The sequence below is a fragment of the Andrographis paniculata genome, unplaced genomic scaffold, assembly GCF_009805555.1.
Source record: "Andrographis paniculata isolate CXL003 unplaced genomic scaffold, ASM980555v1 Contig11END, whole genome shotgun sequence".
Taxonomy (NCBI): Eukaryota; Viridiplantae; Streptophyta; class Magnoliopsida; order Lamiales; family Acanthaceae; genus Andrographis; species Andrographis paniculata.
The window spans coordinates 918,282-938,844 of record NW_026137391.1 but is presented as its reverse complement, the minus strand read 5'-3'; the positions used below and the strand labels follow the sequence as shown (position 1 = coordinate 938,844).

The following is a 20,563-nucleotide window of genomic DNA, read 5'->3' as shown; positions in this document are numbered from 1 at the left end:
TCCAAATCCTATAACTCTTTAAACATAACTTGGCCACAACAGATTAGAATTGATAATCATGTAGATAAGTAGATGGATGACTTACTCGATGCGATCGACGAGGTAAAATCAATTCAGGCATCGAATCGAAATCAACATCAAAAGATGAGATCGGAGGTGGGTCAAAAGCCTCAATTGAAACAAAATCTGAAGAAGAAAATGGTGTCGCAGAGTCTTTATGAAATAATATAAAGATATAAGAGAGGCCGTGATAGGTAGAAATGAATGTGAACCAGAGATAGAAGAGATTTAAAATTCAGACACGGTGAAAAATATATAACATAGACAAGAACGATGTTTCAATTTAAAGCGTTTATACGAAGAGATAAGAACAAAATCTACACAACCAAATAGACATTCAAAAGAAGTAATATCATGGAGTGGCGAATGATAGAAGATGAATTATAGTATAAAAAGGTTTTAACATTTTGTCATTTGACTTTATATATAAATTAATTGTATCTGTAATAATATGTTAGTAATTTAACTAAAAGTTAAAAAGTATTTTGTTTAGCGGGGTTTTAGTGTGTTTTTATAATAGTAACAACTTTTAATTAAAATTTCTTTATATGATATAAGTATATATTTGTTATGATGTTTTAAATGAAAAAAAAAAAAAAAATCAAAATTTGTATGCAAGGTATAAATTAGAAGATAAACATATGATGTGATAGATACATATAGTGAAAACAAAATGTTGAAACTAGCAAATAAATCTTTAATAAAATATTTTAAATAAAAAAAAAATATTAAATATAATATTTTTTTAAAGAAATTTGACGGGCCATTACGTATCCATAATTCCTACCATGTATGAGTTTTCAAGCTATCAAGAACTCATTAAACTTGAGGATCTATCTTGTAATTATTGTAGTTGAATCTTTTACAAAAATAGACTAGTGTGCTATTTATTTTTATATTTTTTTTATCTTGCATTTTTAAATGTTTTGAAAAAATATATTACATTTTTAAATTTATGGGTTTGTTAATTTAGGGTAGTATACAATTTCTCACAAATAAGTATCTTAAAAAAAAATAAAAATTCAATATACACAAATTAATACAATATATAATACTATACTTTAGGCAATAATTTGACACAAATATTATTAATACAATTTTTTATATATAATATAAAAAATATATTCATCCAAAAAAAAAAAAAACACAAATATAAATGTAAAAAAACACACCTTATTTATTTACCGTATATACTTTATCCATTGTTAAAACTTATGTCTATTTAACTGAACACAGAAAAAAAAAAAAAAAAAAAAAGAACATAAATTTATATGTTAGATGAAATATTATTTTTATGTTTTAAGATAAAATAATAAAAATCATAATAATGATAATATATCTTTTGTAAAAATTCAATATTTTATCTTACAAAGTATTTATTAAATTAAAATTATTATTTAAACAAAAAAAAAAATCAAATCAAATAAAGAATCAAAACCAAACTATATACAAAGACTTGGCAAAAATGAATATACTCTTAAAATTCAGGACTCAACCTTAAAAAGAGGAGGATGTATTTCTTTACTGCAAAACTCTCAAATTTTAAATTTTGAATTTTTATTATATATATATATATATTTTACAAAACATTCATCAAATATTATTTTAATAAAAAACAAAAAATAAAAAATTTTCAAATCAAATCCAGAAAAGCACACAAAGAATCATGTTGAGCCGTCCGTGACCCAACGGTATGCATTATTGGGCTTTTGATTTGCATTGGAGTGAGTCCGTCTGATTTTATTTCTTAGTTTATTTAAATAGAAATATAAAATTTATAATTTATAATTTTACCGTTGTAAATAAATCTGTTCTCCTTTCTCCGTTTGTACCCGTGGACATAGTCAATAGGTAAACAATGTAAATATGTGTCTTTTTGCTATTTGTTATTCGATCATTAAAACAACAGTAATTATTAAATTTTAATTCCCTAGTTCTAAAATTTAAGCATCTAATTTATTAAATGTGGACCGACCATCATTATCTTTATAACTTCGACCATCTTCCTATACTTATTAACTCCAACTCCTCAACCGTTTCCATTAATCTAAATTTATTAAAAAGAAAAAGGTTACAAAAAAAAAAATAATAATAATAATAAAAATATAATTTAATTTTTAAATCAGAAAAATAAAATTGAAAATTATCTAGTCGGGTCGAGTCTCGAGTCGGTCCAGCGTGATTTCAAATTGAGTGGATTAATCTGGCCCAATTTTAAAACCAGTCCGGCCCGTAATGAAAACCCAGCCCGACTTAACCTTTAATAAGAAATAGCTGGGGCCCATTCATTGTGCATACATTAGATAAATATAATTAGATTATAGACTATTTCTATCTTTTTATTTTCAATTTTTATTATAACAATATTCATTATCTTATATAAGAAATATATTTATTATATATTTATTACATTTTTAAAAAATTGACTACATTCAACAAAAATAATTAAATATTATCTAAAATTGTTTGAAATTTCAAAATTCTAATTTAACAAAAAGTATTTATAAATATATTTAAAAATCATTAAGCAATTATCACGTTTTATCTATCATTTATTTGCTACATAAAATTAGATGATGTGCTATAAAAAAAAATGTATTATATATCGTAATTATATATGATTTCAATTTAGAGCTATCAAAATAAATTAAGTCTGTCGGGTTGGCCCCCCTTTTAAAGAGGGTTGAGATTTAATTTTTAGGCCCGTAAAAATGCAGGCGTAAACGAACCAATCCACGCGGATTGCAAATTGAAAGTGGGTTAGCCCGTGGGCCAAATAAATATAAATATAAATATAAAATGTTATATATTTAATATTTTAAATAAATTTATCTATTTTGACATTTTAGTATGTTGAAAATTAATTTACTTATTTCATTTTTAGTAATTGAGCTTACTATATAATTTAGAAGATTATTACAATTTAAATATTATTACAACAAAAACCATCATCATTGTTTAATATTAATATTCATAATTTTTCATGAAAAAATAAACATATATATATATATATATGAGATTAATAAAATATTATATTGTATTATAATTTTCAAAAATATTTTATATTAAATTAGATCAAATAATTAATTTATTAAAAACTTTCATATATTATATTTAACTAATTAACCAATATATATTCTATGTGATATTACACTCTTTTATGACAGGATATCGTTTTTTTTTTATTTATTATTATTTTAATCTCTTTTTGTCTTTTAATTTTTTTTTCTCTTAAAATTTATTAAAAGATCTATAGGAATAATACATATATATTATTTAAATATTTCAATTAACAATTTTTTTTTTTTAAAAACAATCAATTATATTTAAAATTTTGAATCAACTTATATTAGATGTTTGTTTTAAAATATTTATCATTTAAACTCTAAAATATAACTATTTTATACTATTAAATATATAAATACAATATTGTTAATATTTTTTAAAAACTCGTGAGTTGGCCTGACCTGTCATCAGCCGGTGAGTTGGACTGAATTACGTAAATCTTAGACCGTTTCATTGCGGGTTGACCCGCAAATAATCAGTTTGTTTGTTGGGTTATGGTGTGTCGTGGGCTTTTCGCCGGTCAACCCTGTTTTGACAGTTGTTTTCAATTTATATAAATTACATCTTTTGCATAGTAATTATGAAAAAAAGAAAATAAAATTGTTTTGTTAAACAACAATTTATTGTAAAAACATTTTGGAAGTTTGGATTTTAAGCTGAAATTTGTAGAATTGTACGATGTTATATAAATAGATGTTGATGTAATATTTTTAATGTAATATTAATTTTTAATGCAATATAAAAAAATAAGTATTTAATTGTATTTTATGAATGTTTTATATATATATATATATAAATAGTTAGAATTTGTTAAAATCTTTTGAAAAGAACACACCATAGATACACACAGGTATATATAACACAACAATAATAATAATAATAATAATAATAATTTCTTTTAATAATTATTTAGTGGTCCCTCTATGTTAAAAATTTTGTGGTCCTTACAACACCTGAAACTTCACATCAGTACCTTTATATAATTTTTATATCACTTAAGGTTTGAAGTCATAATAACGTTTATGTAAATTTTGCTGGATCTAATCTTGTGTTTGTTTCAATTATTTATTTATTTATTTATTTATTATTATTATTATTTTATTTTATTTTTTATCATTTTGAACATACTTAATACAATTTTAAATAAATAAATAAAACTATTATTTTTTATGAAATGCTTTAATCATAATAATAATTTTAATACTGTAATTCTCAATAACTAAAGCTATGTTCATACAATACTTTTGACATTTTGGAACTATTAAATTTTTGGAAAGACATTATATTAATTGTATATTTTTTCTAACAAAATACCAAATCAAATATTATTATTTTTAAAATTCCAAAATTTTATACTATTATCTAAAATGAGACAAGAATTTGTGGTATAATATTTAATTAAAAGAATAAGACTATTTTTATTTAAAATCTTATTAATTGAATAATATTGAATTTGATTTGGGACCAACATAAATACATAATCTGATGTGCCCAATTTTTATTTATGTATATTTATGGTAGATTTAAATACATAATATTCATTTTACTCTTTAATTTACCAATAATTGACCAATCTCGTCAGTAACACAGTATTTAAACTACCAGTGTTTAATTAGTTAATAATAGTGAATTATGATATTATTTTATTATGTAATTGATAATATTGGTAGTTTAAAAATAAATTTAATATATATGATTACAAAATTTAGAATATGTATTTAAATATATTTAAAATTATATCGCAATAAAGAATATACATAAAATATGAATGAAGTATTATTTTGTATAGAAGATTTTTTTTTTTATATAATACAAGTAAATAAAAAATATATTTTTATTTATTTATAATTAATATAAACTAATTTTATAAAAAACATGGAGTTTTAAATATAGATAAAAATATTTTATATTTTGTTTTTTTGTTTTTAGTAAAAAGATAGAAATAAAAAGGGTTTTAAGTGAGTCCTATATAATATTATATGTTACGTAGTTAATTAAGTTTATTTATATTTGTTAAATATGTTTTGATTTAATAAATTTGACTAAAACTAAAAAGATATCAATTTTTATAAGACATATAAAAATAGAAAATGCGTCGATTAAAATGAGACCATACGGAGTTTTTTTATTAGCAAAAGCTTATTCGTACAACCGGCTGTAAGTAGATATAGATATTTTATAAACAATTTTTTTAGCTAATATTTAAAATAATTACAAAATTATACTCCCTCCGTCTCGTTGAAAGGGTGGCATTTGCTTTTTGCATGTAGATTTTTTAATATTAGTATTATATTGGATTATAGTAAAAAGACAAAAATACCCCTATTAGTATGGTATAATATAAAAGTAATGACATTTGTATAATATTTTGTAAGTTGAAAGGGTATTTATTATGTTAAGTAGGTAGTATAATTACTAAATTAAGAAATGATAACCTTGTTTTGGGACGGACGAAAATGAAAAATGGTAACCTTTCAATGAGACGGAGGGAGTATTATAAATTATACTATTTCCGTTTCAATTCAATGTATTTTTATTTACAAAAATATCTATTTTTTATTATTGTAAAAAAATCTATATAATTATATGTTAAAAAATAATATTATACATTTGTATTAATTAGTAAAATATTACTCCTTCTGTCCCAGATACCATGTCCACGTTGTCGTTTCTGTCCGTCCCACATACCATGTCACTTTCCTTTTTTTGGAAAATGATTATACACTTTAATCTCATTTTAAATTTTTAAATTTTATGTTTTTTTAAAAATTTTAATTAAACTAATTAGTTATCTTAATCTTAATTTATAATTATTTATATTATAGGATAATTATTTTCCATAATACATTCTTAATTATCTATACTAATTACATCCCTCCTAAAATACCGTGTCTACAGTGTAGCAGATACGGTATTTGGAACGGAGGGAGTAATATTTTTTAATCTGCTTTAAAAAAAAAAAAAGAATCAGTGATTTGGAACAACATAATTAAATACATTTTAATTAAAAATATAAAATATGTAAATTCTAACTATATATTTGTTTATTAATTATGTTGGTGCATGTACATGTTTAGTTAGATAGTGCTTATATTTTGATATTTTGTGAAATGATAATATATTTTATTAATATTGTAAAATATAAGATATTTATATATGATAAAGAATAATATTAAGAAACATTAATTATTGGACGTAATTAGATGAATTATGAATATATCTATTTCTACTAACTTCGTCCGGTTTTAAAGGTCTCATTTATTTTTTGCGAGTTAATTTTTTAATATTAATTATTATATCAAAACGTAGTACAAATTAAAAAAAATTAAAAAAAAAAATTATTAATAAAAATATACAAATATAAAAATATTTTTAATATTAAAATATAATAACACAAAAACCCGGAGAGGAAGTATTTAATAAATGATTTGTGACAATGTTGACTTAGATATAAAGTACATTAGCTGTGTTTAATTAATTTTAGTTTTTAGGGTTTAATTAAATTTAAAAAAAAATTAATTTAATTTGCATGGCAGCACGTGACACTGCTTCGAGATAGTCACTAGTTGTAATAAATAAATAAATAAATAGATGTTGGATTTAATGTAATAATAGTTTGGGTTTTTGTCGTGACGTGGGAATCAATCAACGGTCCTGAAAATTGAATAGAAGCTTGTGTGAATATATTTATAATTTTATTTTTTATTTTTATTTTTTATGTTTATGACGAGATATATTTATAATTATATATATAGTATATTGTTATATGGTCCACTACCATATTTCACGTAGACGGCACGTGACAGCTAAGCGGAGCACGTGACCGTACAGAAGATCAAGAGTTGAGTTTTAGATTTGAGGATCGACTGTAATACGGCGTCCTTCCGTCACGCGCCGTCCACGTGACCGACCTCCCCATTCCAGCTATGGTGTGTTTGGTTGTTAGTAGAAAGTTGGAATGGATGAGATATTGATCTATATATATATATATATATATTTGATTTATAATATAATATATATTTATTTAAAATAAATTAAACATGTGTGTTTAAATAATTATAACATTACATTTTAATAAATTATTCAATATAAATATCATTATATATATAAAAAAAAAATTATACTCTCTCCGTCTCGGAACTATAGTCTTAGTTGTGTTGAACATGAGATTCAAGGAATATTAATATTATATTGATACTGAGTAAAATATATAGGTAAAAAATTTTTTTTGCTCTTGTGAGTGTATTAGTGTAAAAGGTAGTGACAATTGTATAATAATAATGAAAGAGTAAGGGTAGTTTTACAGTGACATTATTATTTATGGAAATAAGACTATTGTGTTGTGACGGACAAAAATAGTAAACAAAACTATTGTATTGGGACGGAGGGGAATATTAAACTTCCTTTTATTTGCGAAGTTTATTTTTGATAGTACATTTTTTTAAATAGTACTCCCTCCATTTTATATTGTATGTCTGAATTACTGTAGACATTAGAATTTAAAATAAATATAATTAGTAGATAATTAAAAATAAATTAGTAAAAATAATTATCATATAATATAAATAATTATAGATTAAACTTATCATAACTAATTAATTTAATTAAAAATAAAAAAATAAAATGAGATTAAAGTGTGTAATTATTTGAAAAAAAAAAACATGAGATGTTAACCGACATAAAAGACAATGTAGAAATGATAAGTGAGACAGATGAATAATTGGAACTCTTTATTTTATAAAAAAATTAAATGTGAAAAATATATCTATCTAAAGTAAATATACAAATAAAAATTATAAATGAATCTCTTTTTTAAAAATAAAAAAAAATTATTTTTCATATCAATTAAAAATTGTACTATTTAATCAATTATATTGTTAATAAAAATAAATTATTATTATTTTTTAAATATCAAATGGACTTATCATTCACGTAATATTTGAAATGTGTATATATATTGAAATTAATTATTTTATTTTCTACCGAGCAAGATGTGACAACTTAACTAAATTTGTCTTGGAATTTCTGATCTAATTATTTTCTAATAATACAAGTCTCCAATGTTCTATTTTGATTTCCACTGCCTTATAATTTTTGTCTAATTAATTTATAATTATTATTTATATTCAAACCGAACATATATATATTATTTTATTTTATTCGTCTTTATATAAATATCACAGCTGCATCTATGCTACTTATTAAATTTTATTTAATTTTTGTAGACATGATATAAATTAATATATATATATACATATATCATTTATAATGTATACAATACTCTTTTTAAATATATATGAATATAATATAATATAACATATTAATTAATATTATGTGACAATAATTTATATTCGATTCTAAGGGTTATATTTACCTTTTACATAATTGTATTTAACATTAAAAATATTATTATATTTGTATAATTTTTAATACAAATGTTCTTCTGTTAGTATTATAAGATACTAATAAAAATATTTTTACCAATTTCTCTTGATTTGTATTCGGTCTCAATATAATAATTAATATTTAAATATTAATACACAAAAAATAAATGTGGTCCTTCCGGACTGAGATAATACCATATATGTCAGTATTGTTTTTCTTCTTATAAAATATAATATTAAAATATTATTTAAATAAAAATTCAAATCAACGATTCATATCAAATTAATTTCAAAGTAGAACCAAACAAACTATATACTTTATTCGTCCCTTATCTATTTATCTGTTTGCTTTTTACACAGAGTTTTATGATTATTAATATTATATTGGGATGCAGTATATAAAGCTAAAATAATTTTATTAGTATTATGTGATACAAATGTAATGATATCTGTGTAACACTACTTGTAAGTTGTAAAGATATTTAATGTTAGTAGAAAATATCATTATTAAAAAAATAAATATTTTGTTATGAAATGAACAAAAATAAAAAAAAATTAATAAATTGTCGGGGGACGGTGATAGTATATATTATGTGTAATAGTGCAATATGCTTAGGACTAGCTAGTAAGCTCAAGACTCTTGAAACTTTGAACAAAATTAATTATTCCATGTGTTTACCAATGCTATTTTATTTATTTATTTTTAAAACACATAATTTAAATAAAAAATCCAAATTTATAAAAAAATATCAATGCCTAGGGTTAGTCAAGAATTTATTACGAAAATTAAATTTACACAACCGACATAAAATTATAAACTATTTTATTTAAGCTCTCCCAGTCCTCACCTATTCCCCAAACCCCAATTAAAACCACCTCCCCCAGATCCGCCGCCCGCCGCCGCCTATGTAGCTCGCCGGCGCCGCCACCGGACCACCGCAATGGGCCGCCCATCTCAAAAGCGCCACCGCACCTCCGCCATGTCCCAGACCCTCCCCTCCTCCCCCACCCACTCCTCCTCCTCCTCCGATTTCGAATTCACCATTTCCATCTCGCCGCGAAAATCCTCCGCCGCCCTCTGCCCCGCCGACGAGCTCTTCTACAAGGGGCAGCTCCTCCCCCTCCACCTCTCCTCCCGCCTCTCCATGGTACGGACTCTCCTCCTCTCCTCCGCCTCCACCTCCTCCTCCTCCGACACCACCACCACCGCCTCCCGCGACTCCACCGCCTCCTCCTCCTCCTCCTCCTCCGCCGCCGATCTCTGCGACTCCTCCCGCCCCAGCTCCGTCGCCGACGACGAATTCAAACGCCTCACCGGCGCCGCCGTAAGAAAACCCTCAAAATACTTCTCTCTATCAAAATTCTCCGCCGTCTTCCGCAACAAGGAGACCGGCGGCGGCTCCGGCGGAGGCGCCGCCGTGAGACGGGTCAGCACAACCGCGAAGGAAGTCATCCGGAAGTACTTGAAAAAGGTGAAGCCTTTCTACGAAAGGCTCTCTCAGAAGCACCCTCCGCCGCCGGCCAAAGCTTCCCGGCCTCCGGCGCCACCGCCGCCGCCTTCAATTAACAGCCACCAGAAAGATTCTTCGAATATTCCGTTATCGTTCTCAGGGAATCTTTGGTACCCTCGAAGACGGAGAAGCTGCAATTCGAGCTGCCCGTCGTCGATGATGTCATCCCCAACCCGAACCGGGTACGGGTTCGGGCAGGGGCAGGGGCAGGGGCAAATGGGTCGGGCTGGTGGGCCGAATTCGGACTCGTCTTCCATGGAAGAGCTGCAGAATGCGATTCAGGGAGCCATTGCACATTGTAAGAACTCATTGCTCAAGAACAAGATCAGTTGAAGACGAAATTGAAATTAAAATTAAAACTAAAATTAATATTCTAATTTAATTTTGGCTTTCTGTTTTTTGTTTTTAAATTGTGGTTTTTCTGGATTTATGTAAAATAATTATTAACTGAGATCAGCAATTTCTTCGACGTTGTTTATGAATCTGGGCTTAGTTATTTTCTGGTTTAGTATTGATTTGAATTTTATTTATTTAATTTTGGGGTTGCGTAAGAATCTTGCATGTGTTTATTGTAATTTCAATTTTCAAGATTATTTATTTAATTTAATGTGCAGTTTGGAGACGAATCTTGAATTGAGGTGACTGGACATACGAACACTTGTAAAAGACAAGTACATATCAAACTATCGTTAGTACATGTGCAAATATGGGGCATTCGTTTATGTTTTCGAGTAATTTTTCTTTTAAAAAAATATTTGAATATTTTATATAAAAATTATTAGTATTATTATTACAGCAAAAATTATTTTTGTCCAATTCAATATCATTATTATAAATATTGGTTCCATTAAAATTTTTGTATCAATTTTGATCTCATTTAAATGAAAAATTTATCAATTTTAGTTTCAAGATGATTGACTGGGACCATACACGACCCTATTTTATATATTAAAATTAAATATAAATGTGTTTGCTTGTAGGTTTTTGACAGTTTTTACAATCTATGAATTATTTTTTCTTTTAAAATTATACTAAATCGAATTTATAATTTTTATATTTTATATTACGTTTCAAAGTTTTTTTTTTAATCCAAAATATATGTTACATAACATATATTAATATTAATTATTTTTTTATCCAAAATCAAATAACTACTACTATTTATTCTACACAATTTTTAATAAAAATATATTATTTTTTATAAACAAAACATCACATCAAAATATTAATTAAACGAAAACTCAAATCAACATTCCATTTTAAATCAATTTTAAATCAACAAATAAAAAATAAAAAATAAAAATTATATGCCATGTTTTATTTGTATTTCAAGTTTTGCTATTTCTAAGCTAAAATAGCAATTAGTTGTGATATTTTGTGTGAAAAATAAATATTTTTTTGTAAACCAAAATTAAATGTTTGAATAGTAAAATATACTTATATATATATATATATATATATGAATGAACAAACCCTAAATGAATCCATTAGCTTTTCTTCCCAATCAAATTTTTTCTTTTTATTTGAACTATATATATATACACACACACGCTGGGGGGGGGGGGGAGACAATATATTGATTTTTTTTTTTTTATCGATTTAATGTTGTATTTTTCGATTTCTCCTAGCACAATCGGGTAAAAAAAAGAAAAAAAAATTAAAAAAATTAAATGTTTTAGAAGAAAATTGAACAAAACTATGTAAAATTTAATATTTTTTACTAAAAAAAAAGATAAATTTTAAAGGTTAAAAGTATAGATCAATAAATGAGCAAAATTTTTATTATTTTCTACACTATAAATTAAAAATTAGGGAAGCAAATCAATAAAAAAAAAAAAAACATAATTTTATTATTTTTTAAATTAATAGATAAAAAAATTTTGGGGGCTGGGGATTCAGTTGCCCCCTAGCCTCTATGTAGATCCGTCTATGTACAGATATATACGTTTCGTTTCATGGGGCAAGTGACCTATTGATGAGAGGAAATCATTATTGGTATGCTTAATTGTGTTTTTTCATGTCTAAATTTTATCTAATAAAAAATAAGTATTTGATATCATATGAATATAAATATTATTTTTATAGGAAATTATAATGTATATATAAATATATATATATATAAAAGAATAGAGACTAAAAAAGATGTATGTACACACCCTATAGGTCAAGTTGTGATGAAGAAGAGGTTTATATCCACATGATGTAGGGTAGACAAGTCTTATCATATAATTCCTCACATATATATATATATATATGTGTGTGAAAATTTTTAATTTTAATTTTAATTGAATATATATAACATATATCTATGAAACTTTATTATGTCATATGGTTCCATACGTTATATCATATGACATTAATTTGATTCCTAAATTTTAAAATGAAATATTCATAAATGATCATTTTCAAGATAAAAATAAGAGTATATAATCATATGAAAAATTATACCATCAAAACATAGTCAAAATCATCGAGAATTTTTAACAAAAAACTGAATAGCTACGAACGATATTGAATAAAGATATTGAAAATAATTTTATTATTTTGTTATTACTTTGAATAACTACGAACAATAATAAGAAAATTTTATAGTTGTTTTCGTTACTTATGCTGTGACATTTAATTTTAAAAAGTCATGAAAATTATATTATGACAATTTCTGTAATAATTTAAAATGTTGAAAATATTTTGATTATTTTTGCTGCAACTTAAAATAGTCAATAAAAAATTTCGTGACAATTTTTGTGATGAAATAGTCAAAAGACACGGAATAGAAATATTTTGAATATTTTCGTTACATAAGCCGTTATTTTAAATAGTCACAGAAAGTTGTTTGTAGCTTTTTCTGCAAATATTACTTACGGACTAGTCAAAACAAAAAGTTGTGACATAAATTTATCATGAAATTACTTTCCGTGACTTTTAATTGTCACGGATTAAAATTTGCGACAAATTTTCGCAATTATCAACATTTTTTCTAGTAGTGTCAACAAATTAGATTTTTAAAATTTAATTTCTTCATTCGAGTCGTGCCATGATATTTTAATTTAACATTGTATCATACATTTTTTTTTCCTCATGCAGAACATAATAACTTAAAAACTGATTTCTTTTTATTAAAAAGTCACTAATTTATATTAAAATTGTATCATACATTTTGTTTTTCCTCATGCCGAACATAATAACTTAAAACTGATTTTTTTTTTTTTTCATTAAAAAGTCACTAATTTATATTAAAATTGTATTTTTATTTTATTTTATTTTTTTTCCCGCAATCATAGTTCAATTTTCTGGCAGTGAGTGACAATTCATAAGTCAATATACCACATTGTATTAACTTAGCCACTCGTTACATTATGTACATGAATTTTATTTATTTATTTATTTATTTTTATTTTTATTTTTATTTTTAATAGAAGATGAATTTTAATTCTTGTTTGTATGTGTGCTTAGAGTGCAAGAAATTCATGATTGAAGACACTTAGTTAATTTTGTAACTCACATCCTACAATGATTAATAACCAAATAGGCATGAATTGGAAAGCACACACACATGTATATAAATATATATATTATTACACAAAACTTATTGTAATTAATTATTTGGCTTAGTGTCATGCCAACGTCCAGCCTCACTTGATTTTGCAAAGGACCACCTTAAGCTTCAACGTACATATCATACACACACATACATATATATATATATATTTGGCTGAGGGTTTCCCCGTGTACATTTTCGGTTAGCGGTTGCGGATTTCTACGTCACATATATATATAGTCGGCCGAGGTCATATATATATATATTGTCCCGACACCTTCAAGTCATATATGTCACATATAGTTCGTTTAGTTTGACTTGTTTTGCCAAATTTAGTTTACAAATTATTAGATTTGACTGAATATTTATTCAGAATGCACTCGAAAGTTAACAGTTACGAATTTTCACGTCATCAATATATATATAGCTCAAGTGGTGGAGCCTGAACCTTAAAATTGAAGTAATAAAATTAGAGTATTTAATAACAACTAAATTTTAGATGTGGTTTTAAATAAAAATGTTTTTCGAATACATTATTATTATTATTATTATTATTATTTATTTATTTATTTATTTTGATATCGTGGAACCGTGGTCATAAAAAATTTATATGTATATATAATAACATATAGTTCAACCCATTTTTAATAGATCCAATATTAAATGGGCCTAGTTTTGGCGTTTTATGGTTACTATAGGGCTGGATATTATTAGATTATTTGTAAAAATTTGAAAATTTGATATTCTAATTAAATTAATCAAATATTTGAAATTGAGAATCACTAACTTATGTTTGTTTTATGAGAGTGTTAGAAAGATTTTTATTTTATTGTATATAAAATTGTTTAGAAAATATACCAATAATAAATGTGTGTATTATATTAATTTATTTGGAAACATGGGAAGAAAATTAGAAAAGACAGCCTAAAATGTTCAATTAATTGAATTTTAAATATTTGCTTTATTTACAACAAAATAGAATCTAAAAATACATTCAATTAATAATTTAAATTCGAATTAACTGAAAAATATATATATATATTAAAATAATGTTTGATTGAATCTCTCACAAGAGGAACAATTGTATATATTTTTTCGAAAAGACGAAATCTAAATAGTAAAATTTGAAAATTTAATGCAAAAGAAATACATCTTTAATTGTGATTGATGACATTTGAGGCAGATTCAGAGTCTAAAAAACTATACTTCGAGATGGATTGCGGGTTCTATCGAAACCCTGCCCCACCTCGGACCCGAATCTGGATACATTAATAATTATTAGAAATAATATATATTTATATAATATAATTATACTATTATTTAAAAATTTTTAAACATAAAACAAAAATTTAATTTCTAAATCAAATATGTTTTGATGTTTTTTTTAGCTCAATTCTCTTTACAATCGGGACTACTGCAGTCGCCTCATCCGTGGCCCCCTCCGCCTATTATTGTCGACCACCGCCAACATTTGATTATTCTTATTTTTGAGACTATAAATTTTTAGCATTTGTAACACTTATTATTATTATTATTATTATTATTATTATTATTATTATTATTATTATTTTAAGTATTAGATTGTTAAAATAAATTATATTTTATTAATTTTTTTTTGAAATAAAGGCGGATTTGGCAGGTTGGCCTGGACGGTCCTGGAACCCAAAATTTTTTAGAAGGACGGATCCCAAAGCCTGAAAAATTCATTTCGGACCCATCTCGTTGTCAATCCCTAATATTAAATTATTAATTTTTATTATTAAACATCTATCCTACAACAGTCCTTAATAAACATATAATTAACTTAAATCAGTATATTAATATTATTTAATTTACACATATATGTTACTATTATTATTATTATTATTATTATTATTATATGAAACCAAAAACACTGTTATTCTTCGAGTGCAAATTACACTAAGCAAGTTAAGACAGTCGAGGTCACAAGTTCATTTTCGTACCAACTTTGGCCGCTTTTAGTCTCTTTTATTTCGATGATTATCTATTTAATTTAAAAAAAATGTGTTTACTATCTATCTGTTAATATTTAAATAGCAAAATGTATCTATTATTACAAGACGAATGAAGTACAAATAAACAAAGCTCAAGCAATAAGTAAATAGCACTCAGAAGAAGAGTGTTATATATATATCTATATATATATATATTCAAGAAAACATACAATACATATGATCTTGAATTATTATTATTAGATTAAAATGATAAATTTGAGATGGTCACGCAGAGCAGTTGGACCATTTGATGAGTGGTTTAGCAGACTTGACTTTAAGGACAGGATTGTATTCGAAGAAATTTGCAGGCCTCAGCTGGAAGTCGATACTCACTGTGGGCATTATTGGATAGTCTTCTTGCACTGGCACGTGATGAAAACCCATTGTGTACCACACCACTATGTCCTTCTCCTCGATCTCCCTATCCCTACACGTCCACAGATCGAAAATAAATATCTAAAGTAAACCCTCGATCAAACCAAACACCAGTGCTAGTCGAATCATGTGTGATAGTTAAGATAACTGTAACCTCTATAAGAATGTCACATTTTAATTAAATCCATTAGAATATTGACGAGTAAGATACAATACATGTCAGAAAAATTGAAAAAAATATCTAAAGTAGACCTTCGATCAAATCTAATAGCACTAGTCGAATAATGTGTAGTAGATAAGAGCACTGTAACTTCTATAAGAATGTTGCATTTTAACTAAACTTATTAGAATATTGACGAGTAAGATACAATACGTGTCAACAAATTAAAAAAAAATATCTAAAGTAAATCTCCGATCAAACCTAATAACATTAGTTGAATCATGTATGGCAGATAAAAATACTGTAACCTCTATAAGAAGTCACATTTTTATTAAGCCTATTAGAATGTTGACTAAATAAGATATCTAAATTAAACCTCTGATTGAACCTAACAACAAAACTAGTTGAATCATGTGTGGCAGATAAGAGCACGTATTTATTATAAACTATATATATATATGTATCAAAATGTAATAACTTTTGTTAGCTGATGTGGATTTGACGTTGAATTAAAACTACGATTGCGACACTAAGTAAGATGCATTTACATATATGTACATATGTGTACCTTAGGGTCCATTGGGCCAAAGTATCGGTTCCATGACCTTGTTCGACAAATGCACCTCCGGCCCATTTTTGCGCCTTGCTATATGGTGTTGTCCACAAGTTATAGTTACTAAACGCGCCGCGGATTTGTTGGTGATCATATTTCCACAACAAGGGCCCGACTATGGGCCCGGGCACCAAGTGGTAGCCGATATCGTTACCTATTTTGGTCTTCTTGTTAGGGTTTATCACTATGATCTCAGTCGCCCCCGAGGCTAGTTGAACCTTGCCTTCCGACTCTGTCTTAGCCACTTCTTTATTAACCTTCCAGTAACTCTTTCTTGGCGAGGTCTCGTCCACCACGCGCACCGTTTGAAGCTCATTTTTCACGAGCGAATTGGCCACACCGTCTATGTCTAGGTCGAGATAAAATGTGAGGAAATGGTCGTGGCGTGCCCCGATCAAATTTTGCGCCACCAGTGTACCTATGATGATGATTTTTTTTTTTTTTGAATGAGGGAGTTAGGATTTGTTCTTTTTCGATTTTTTTTTTTTCGACGTAGAATGTAATGTTAGGATTATCGATAATATTCGCGCACCATATACTTCATCTTCTATTTGATCCTTGTGAGTATACACCGATGCTTTCGCCCCGAGCATTCCTGATAAACTAGTCTACAAGGGAAACTTGCATTATTTATCAGAAAAACTTATCTCGATATACTACAAATCCATTTTATATCACATCATACAACTTTTCAAATTCAACTTTTTAGCATTCAAATATCCAAAGCCACAAAGAAACACACCCATAGAGATTTAAGTTCTTAAAAAATTTTAGAAACATTTATTGAGTATTTTGTGTGATGTATTTTACTTTTTTAAAAAATTAATATTGATGAATACTGTCAAAACTTCTACAAATATGTATAAATAGAAATATCTTTAATTCCATAATTGATTTATATTATCATTTTAATTTCATTAAATATAAGATATTTGGACTCCCCATTCATATGAGAGGTTTGTAAGTTTTGGAATTTAAAAGAAAAATTGAAAATAATAAAGTTAAAGTATTTGGTGTTATCTATTTTTATAAAATTATTATTGATAAATATTATAAACCATTTCATGAACTTTATGATTTTGTTGCTGTAGTAAAGAAAAAATTATCACTGATAATTATAATTTTCTCACTGCATATAATTAAATAAAAACTATTTTATTTTTATTAGAATGACTGAATATTATTGATTTATTTGAAACTTATTATATCTAAAACTTATTTCTCATTCACATCTAAATATTATATCTAATATTTATTATTTTAAAACACGTTATTGTGAAAACTTATTTTTCCCATTCATATCTAAATAGTATATATGTTTTCATTAGAAATGTTCAAACTCGCAATTCAAAAGATCGAAAAACACAAACAAACACTCATCATTTTCCCAAATTATTAATTTAAATAAATATGTTGTGTGTTTGTGAAGAATTAAATCTTACTGTGACTTTGATGGCACCACTCTGCTTGAATTCCCAGTCAATAATGTAGTCGTAATTAGCCACAGTGGATACCATTCTTACAACAAGTGTAATATCTGGTCTGACCTCCTACAACAACACATTAGCCATAACAAATACATAAATTAGTCCCACAATTCTTGTCCTAAACACGTCCAACATTACAAAAAAAAAAATAGTATATTTGTAATATAATTCCGTGTCAAAAGTTCACGTAGCTAACTAAAGAAATTCCATCCCTGATTTCGTCTATAATATTATTAGTAACAAAAAATATGAATTTAGGAACGAAAAAACTTTTTTACAAAAATAATACTATTTTCTTATAGTGGAATGTGTTTCTTTAGGGTGTAAATTTGAATTTCACTCTAATAAATATTAAATTTTGAATTAAAATAATATTTACTGTGACGATTCGAATGAAATATTTAATTTGATCATGATGAATATAGTGCGAGACCAAAACCAGACGACTTTTGAGCTGAAGTTAACTCACCGTTAGTTCTTCCGGAAGCTGAGATTCACTGTGGCGCCACATTATATCTCCGGCATATCGTTCAAATATACAAAGAACATTCGGTGTTTTTGCAATAGTTCCATCTCGCGTGGTGTAATAACCGTCAATGAAAACAGCATTCTTGGGACAATCTGTTAAGGGTTGGAGTGGCATTGCCGCAATGCCGAAACCAAACTCCCCGGCGTCAAGGAATGTTCGAAAGTACCACTCCTCAGACATGTCTTGGTACGGCACAAACATTTCCGATACATATCCTCTATACAAAACACTACGGTACTTATCCTTCTCATGATCGTAGATCGACACCAACGATATCACGGGACCGACCCTCATGTCGAAAGCTATATGGAAATCCCAATTAGCCCACCTAGTTGTAAACCAAAAAAACACTTTTAAGTTTCCAAAAATATAAATACACACCACAAACATCTACGATAACTTAAACTTTTAGATGAAATGAACGAAGAAAGTCAATAACTTACCCCCAACCCCCAACCCCCAACCCCTAAATTTTTTTTTTTTTTTTTGTGTAAAATATAAAAAAATTATATGATTATGTTAAATTTTCCCTCTCACCCAATTTTAAGTCGATCATTCTATTTTGTCCCATATATATATTTTTTAACATGTTGCTAATGAGTCAAAGAAAATAGAAGAAAAGTTGTCTAATTGGTAAAAATAAATCAGCATTCCCCTCCCCCAGATCGAAAGTTGATTCCGTCACTAGGTACAAGTCGAGTAAATTTTGGTAAAGTTAGGAATCAAAATAGGACCACTCGGTTACCATCAAGCATGACAAATATCTATAGTAGCTTAAACTTTTAGATGAAATAGTTCAGTCGAGTATTTTTCTTTTTTAAAAAAACTATCAATCAAAATATTATTACCTCACTCGGTTACCATCGAGCGCGAAGCTAGGTCCATCGGGTTGGGATATTGTCATACCCTTAACCCGAGTATCGAAAGGAGGGTTTTGTTCGGACTCCCTATAGTCGGTGCCCTTCGCATTCGGGATAGGAACCACGGCGCGATCACGATAATCCACGATCTTCATTTTATCAAGATCGGCAATGGCCATGATGCCCTCTATAGGCCTCATGTAGAAGTTTACGGCACCATCGACGTAATAGCACAGGACACTAACCTTCCTTGTATCACTCTTCTCTCCATACCATCCCATGGTGAAAACCTCACACAAAACTTCACTCAAATTTAACCCTCTTTTCGCAATCGATGCTTGGAATGGCGCGTACTTATGCGGCAACTTACTAGCGATGGTTTGCTCCTCGTTGTTGAGCATTGGGAAGCCATTTCCGGTGTAAACTTCATCGGATAAAATTGAGTTTTTCGACAAATCTACGATGATTTCATGGCTCTTGGACTTGGCGCGCACGACCACATAGGCTTTACGATTGCTCGGCGCCGAGTTTTTCGAGTGAGTTTGGGACATCCATGTAAGGATCTCTTGTTTGTTTGGCTCTTCCAATCCTACATAGTGAAAAGTTGCATTTTTGTGGGATTTTTTCACTAGGGTTTGGACTTGATTTAGTTCAAATGGGGTGAGAGGATCAAGTGGATGATTGGATCCATGAATTTTGACAAGAAATAACAAGAAAGTGAAGAATAATGTAGCAAAGGTTTTAGGGAATTTCATTATTAGTGTAGTCATTGTGTTTCCAAACATTTGCCATCTTATATAGATGTGAGAATATAATTTAGGCTATTTTTTGTTATGTTGTTTTTGTTATTGTGTTTTTTGAAATTTTTATATTATACAGTCTTACAATTTCTTATAAATTATTATGTTTCTAACTATTATTAAATACAAATACACCATTTATAATATGATGTTTAATTCAGGGAA

General features: G+C 27.0%; 2 protein-coding genes across 2 annotated transcripts; one reads left to right on the top strand and one right to left on the bottom strand.

Annotated features, from left to right (window-relative positions):
- The first annotated feature begins 9,346 nt into the window (after positions 1-9,346).
- Positions 9,347-10,490, top strand: LOC127247561 (probable membrane-associated kinase regulator 1). Its single transcript, XM_051269466.1, has one exon. The coding sequence runs from the start codon at positions 9,452-9,454 to the stop codon at positions 10,352-10,354; it is 903 nt and encodes a 300-aa protein (XP_051125423.1). The 5' UTR covers positions 9,347-9,451; the 3' UTR covers positions 10,355-10,490.
- Positions 10,491-15,614: 5,124 nt separating this feature from the next.
- Positions 15,615-20,383, bottom strand: LOC127251223 (amine oxidase [copper-containing] alpha 3, peroxisomal-like). Its single transcript, XM_051274834.1, has 6 exons — positions 19,587-20,383; positions 18,679-19,066; positions 18,165-18,272; positions 17,255-17,330; positions 16,678-17,140; positions 15,615-16,001 (listed from the first exon to the last, which is right to left on the bottom strand). Exons 1-6 carry the CDS (start codon positions 20,381-20,383, stop codon positions 15,800-15,802), a joined length of 2,034 nt encoding a protein of 677 aa, XP_051130791.1. The 3' UTR covers positions 15,615-15,799.
- Positions 20,384-20,563: the final 180 nt, after the last annotated feature.

Coding starts and splice junctions, on each gene's coding strand:
- LOC127247561 (XM_051269466.1), top strand. CDS start 9,452: ATGGGCCGCCCATCTCAAAAGCGCCACCGCACCTCCGCCATGTCCCAG.
- LOC127251223 (XM_051274834.1), bottom strand. CDS start 20,383: ATGTTTGGAAACACAATGACTACACTAATAATGAAATTCCCTAAAACC. Junction 19,067..19,586: donor CTCGATGGTAACCGAGTGAG/GTAATAATATTT, acceptor GTTTACAACTAG/GTGGGCTAATTGGGATTTCC. Junction 16,002..16,677: donor TTGGCCCAATGGACCCTAAG/GTACACATATGT, acceptor GTGGACGTGTAG/GGATAGGGAGATCGAGGAGA.